The sequence below is a fragment of the Biomphalaria glabrata genome, chromosome 2 (genome assembly GCF_947242115.1).
Source record: "Biomphalaria glabrata chromosome 2, xgBioGlab47.1, whole genome shotgun sequence".
Lineage (NCBI taxonomy): Eukaryota > Metazoa > Mollusca > Gastropoda > Planorbidae > Biomphalaria > Biomphalaria glabrata.
In genome coordinates this window covers 5,407,620-5,410,782 of record NC_074712.1, presented here as the reverse complement: position 1 = coordinate 5,410,782, position 3,163 = coordinate 5,407,620, and the positions used below count along the sequence as shown (strand labels likewise).

General features: G+C 44.5%; 1 protein-coding gene across 1 annotated transcript; it reads left to right on the top strand.

Moving 5' to 3' along the window:
* Window positions 1–1,129: 1,129 nt before the first annotated feature.
* On the top strand, window positions 1,130–2,963 carry LOC129924378 (basic proline-rich protein-like). Its single transcript, XM_056018589.1, has 2 exons — window positions 1,130–1,171; window positions 1,308–2,963. Exons 1-2 carry the CDS (start codon window positions 1,130–1,132, stop codon window positions 2,961–2,963), a joined length of 1,698 nt encoding a protein of 565 aa, XP_055874564.1.
* Window positions 2,964–3,163: the final 200 nt, after the last annotated feature.

Sequence of the window (3,163 nt, the reverse complement as noted above, 5' to 3'; positions counted from 1 at the left end):
GAGCTATTGAGCTAACAAGCAACTGAATGTGATTGAAGTATCTTCATCTATGAGCTATTGAGCTAACAAGCAACTGAATGTGATTGAAGTATCTTCATCTATGAGCTATTGAGCTAACAAGCAACTGAATGTGATTGAAGTATCTTCATCTATGAGCTATTGAGCTAACAAGCAACTGAATGTGATTGAAGTATCTTCATCTATGAGCTATTGAGCTAACAAGCAACTGAATGTGATTGAAGTATCTTATTCACTACAACTTCTTTTTTAAAAATATTTTTTTTTATAGGTGGCTGTCGATGCATGACTGACTAGTGTTAGCAGCTTTAAGTACCTCGGAGCTATTGTCTCAGATGAGAACTATTGGCCCGAATTGCACAGTCCACAGCAGCCCTTTCAAAACTTAAAATAATATGGAAAGATAAAGGCTTAGCCCTCAGCACCAAAATCAGACTGATGCGCTCCCTGGTCATGGCCACATTTTTATATGCTTGTGAGTCTTGGACGCTGATTGCAGAGCTAGAGCGGAGGATCCTAGCAATGGAACTGAGATGCTACAGAAGGATCCTAAGTATCACATTTAAAGACAGGATCGCAAACGAAGAGATTAGAGACTGGGTTACTGCAGCGATCGAACCCCATGACGACCTGCAAACTATAGTAAAAAAACGCAAGCTTAAAATCTATAGCCATATTACAAGATCTTTGGGGCTCGCAAAGACCTCCCTTCAGGGAACAGTACCAGGAAAAAGAAGAAGAGGCTGACAGAGAAGGCTATGGGAGGACAACATTAAAGAATGGACGGGCCTGAAATTGAAAAAGGTTCTAAACAAGGCAAAAGACAGGGAGGAATGGAGAAAGACGGTCCACGAGTCTTGCATGGTGCCCCAACGGTCCAACAGACTAAGGGATAGGTAAAGGTAAAAGGTAAGGTCGATGCATGCGTGTGTGTGTGTGAGTGTGTGTCAGAAATTTTGTGTGGATGTGTCTAGGGTGTGTGAGAGTCTTCGTGCGTGTGATGTGAATGAGTGTGAAGGGGTTGCTGTAGGCCTGCGAGTGTGGGCTGTATATATCATGTGGGGAGATTATGTGTGTCTGGGTGTTTTAGCGGTGTTGTGTGAGTGTTAATATGTGTGGAGTGTATGAGATTGGAATGCGTGAGTGTGGACGCGTGAGGGGTTATATGTGAGTAATTCTGTGGTTTTTGTGTGTGATCATACGATTTTAAATCGAAAAAAAAATTCCAACCATACGCAACAGGCACCCACACATAGAACTTGAAACTAAATTAATCACTTGAACTTCAGAAACAATTTACCAAACATCATGACAGTCTGGTTCATCTTCCTAGACCCATTCCTAGACCACTTCCTAGACCACTTCCTAGACCACTTCCTAGACCCATTCCTAGACCACTTCCTAGACCACTTCCTAGACCACTTCCTAGACCACTTCCAAAACCACTTCCTAGACCACTTCCTAGACCACTTCCTAGACCACCTCCTAGACCACTTCCTAGACCACTTCCTAGACCACTTCCTAGACCACTTCCTAGACCACCTCCTAGACCACTTCCTAGACCACTTCCAAAACCACTTCCAAAACCACTTCCTAGACCACTTCCTAGACCACTTCCTAGACCACTTCCTAGACCACCTCCTAGACCACTTCCTAGACCACTTCCTAGACCACTTCCAAAACCACTTCCTAGACCACTTCCTAGACCACTTCCTAGACCACTTCCTAGACCACCTCCTAGACCACTTCCTAGACCACTTCCTAGACCACTTCCTAGACCACCTCCTAGACCACTTCCTAGACTACTTCCTAGACCACTTCCTAGACCACTTCCTAGACCACTTCCTAGACCACCTCCTAGACCACTTCCTAGACCACTTCCAAAACTACTTCCTAGACCACTTCCTAGACCACTTCCTAGACCACTTCCTAGACCACCTCCTAGACCACTTCCTAGACCACTTCCTAGACCACTTCCAAAACCACTTCCTAGACCACTTCCTAGACCCATTCCTAGACCACTTCTTAGACCACAGTCTAGACCACTTCCTAGACCACTTCCAAAACCACTTCCTAGACCACTTCCTAGACCACTTCCAAAACCACTTCCTAGACCACTTCCTAGACCACTTCCTAGACCACCTCCTGGACCACTTCCTAGACCACTTCCAAAACCACTTCCTAGACCCATTCCTAGACCACTTCCAAAACCACTTCCTAGACCCATTCCTAGACCACTTCCTAGACCACAGTCTAGACCACTTCCTAGACCACTTCCTAGACCCATTCCTAGACCACTTCCTAGACCACTTCCTAGACCACTTCCTAGACCACTTCCAAAACCACTTCCTAGACCACTTCCTAGACCACAGTCTAGACCACTTCGAAAACCACTTCCTAGACCACTTCCTAGACCACAGTCTAGACCACTTCCTAGACCACAGTCTAGACCACTTCCTAGACCACTTCCTAGACCACAGTCTAGACCACTTCCTAGACCACAGTCTAGACCACTTCCTAGACCCATTCCTAGACCACTTCCTAGACCACAGTCTAGACCACTTCCTAGACCACAGTCTAGACCACTTCCAAAACCACTTCCTAGACCACTTCCTAGACCACTTCCAAAACCACTTCCTAGACCCATTCCTAGACCACAGTCTAGACCACTTCCTAGACCACAGTCTAGACCACTTCCTAGACCACAGTCTAGACCACTTCCTAGACCCATTCCTAGACCACTTCTTAGACCACAGTCTAGACCACTTCCTAGACCACAGTCTAGACCACTTCCTAGACCACAGTCTAGACCACTTCCTAGACCCATTCCTAGACCACTTCTTAGACCACAGTCTAGACCACTTCCTAGACAACTTCCTAGACCACTCACCTTTTTATTAGAGACTCATCCATGGCGGAAAAAGTATAAACAACTTACTTCTTAGTGTATCCAGTGCAAAGGAAAAAAAAAGGAATTGTTAAAAAGCTTTTCATTTTCAAGTTGAATTATTATTATTTTTTTTTTTTTGCACTTGTTAGCTCTAAAATCAAATTCTCTAAGCTCTTTTGCTTTTAGCTCATTTTCTTTTTTAAAATTTAGTTGGCAGCATTGCAGTTCTATTAGAGTCCTTGACATGATTTAGTT

What these genes read in the sequence shown, in the direction of transcription:
- LOC129924378 (XM_056018589.1), top strand. Translation starts at nt 1,130, where the DNA reads ATGTGTGGAGTGTATGAGATTGGAATGCGTGAGTGTGGACGC. An exon ending in GAATGCGTGAGTGTGGACGC is followed by an intron (nt 1,172 to 1,307) that starts GTGAGGGGTTAT and finishes CTTGAACTTCAG; the next exon opens with AAACAATTTACCAAACATCA.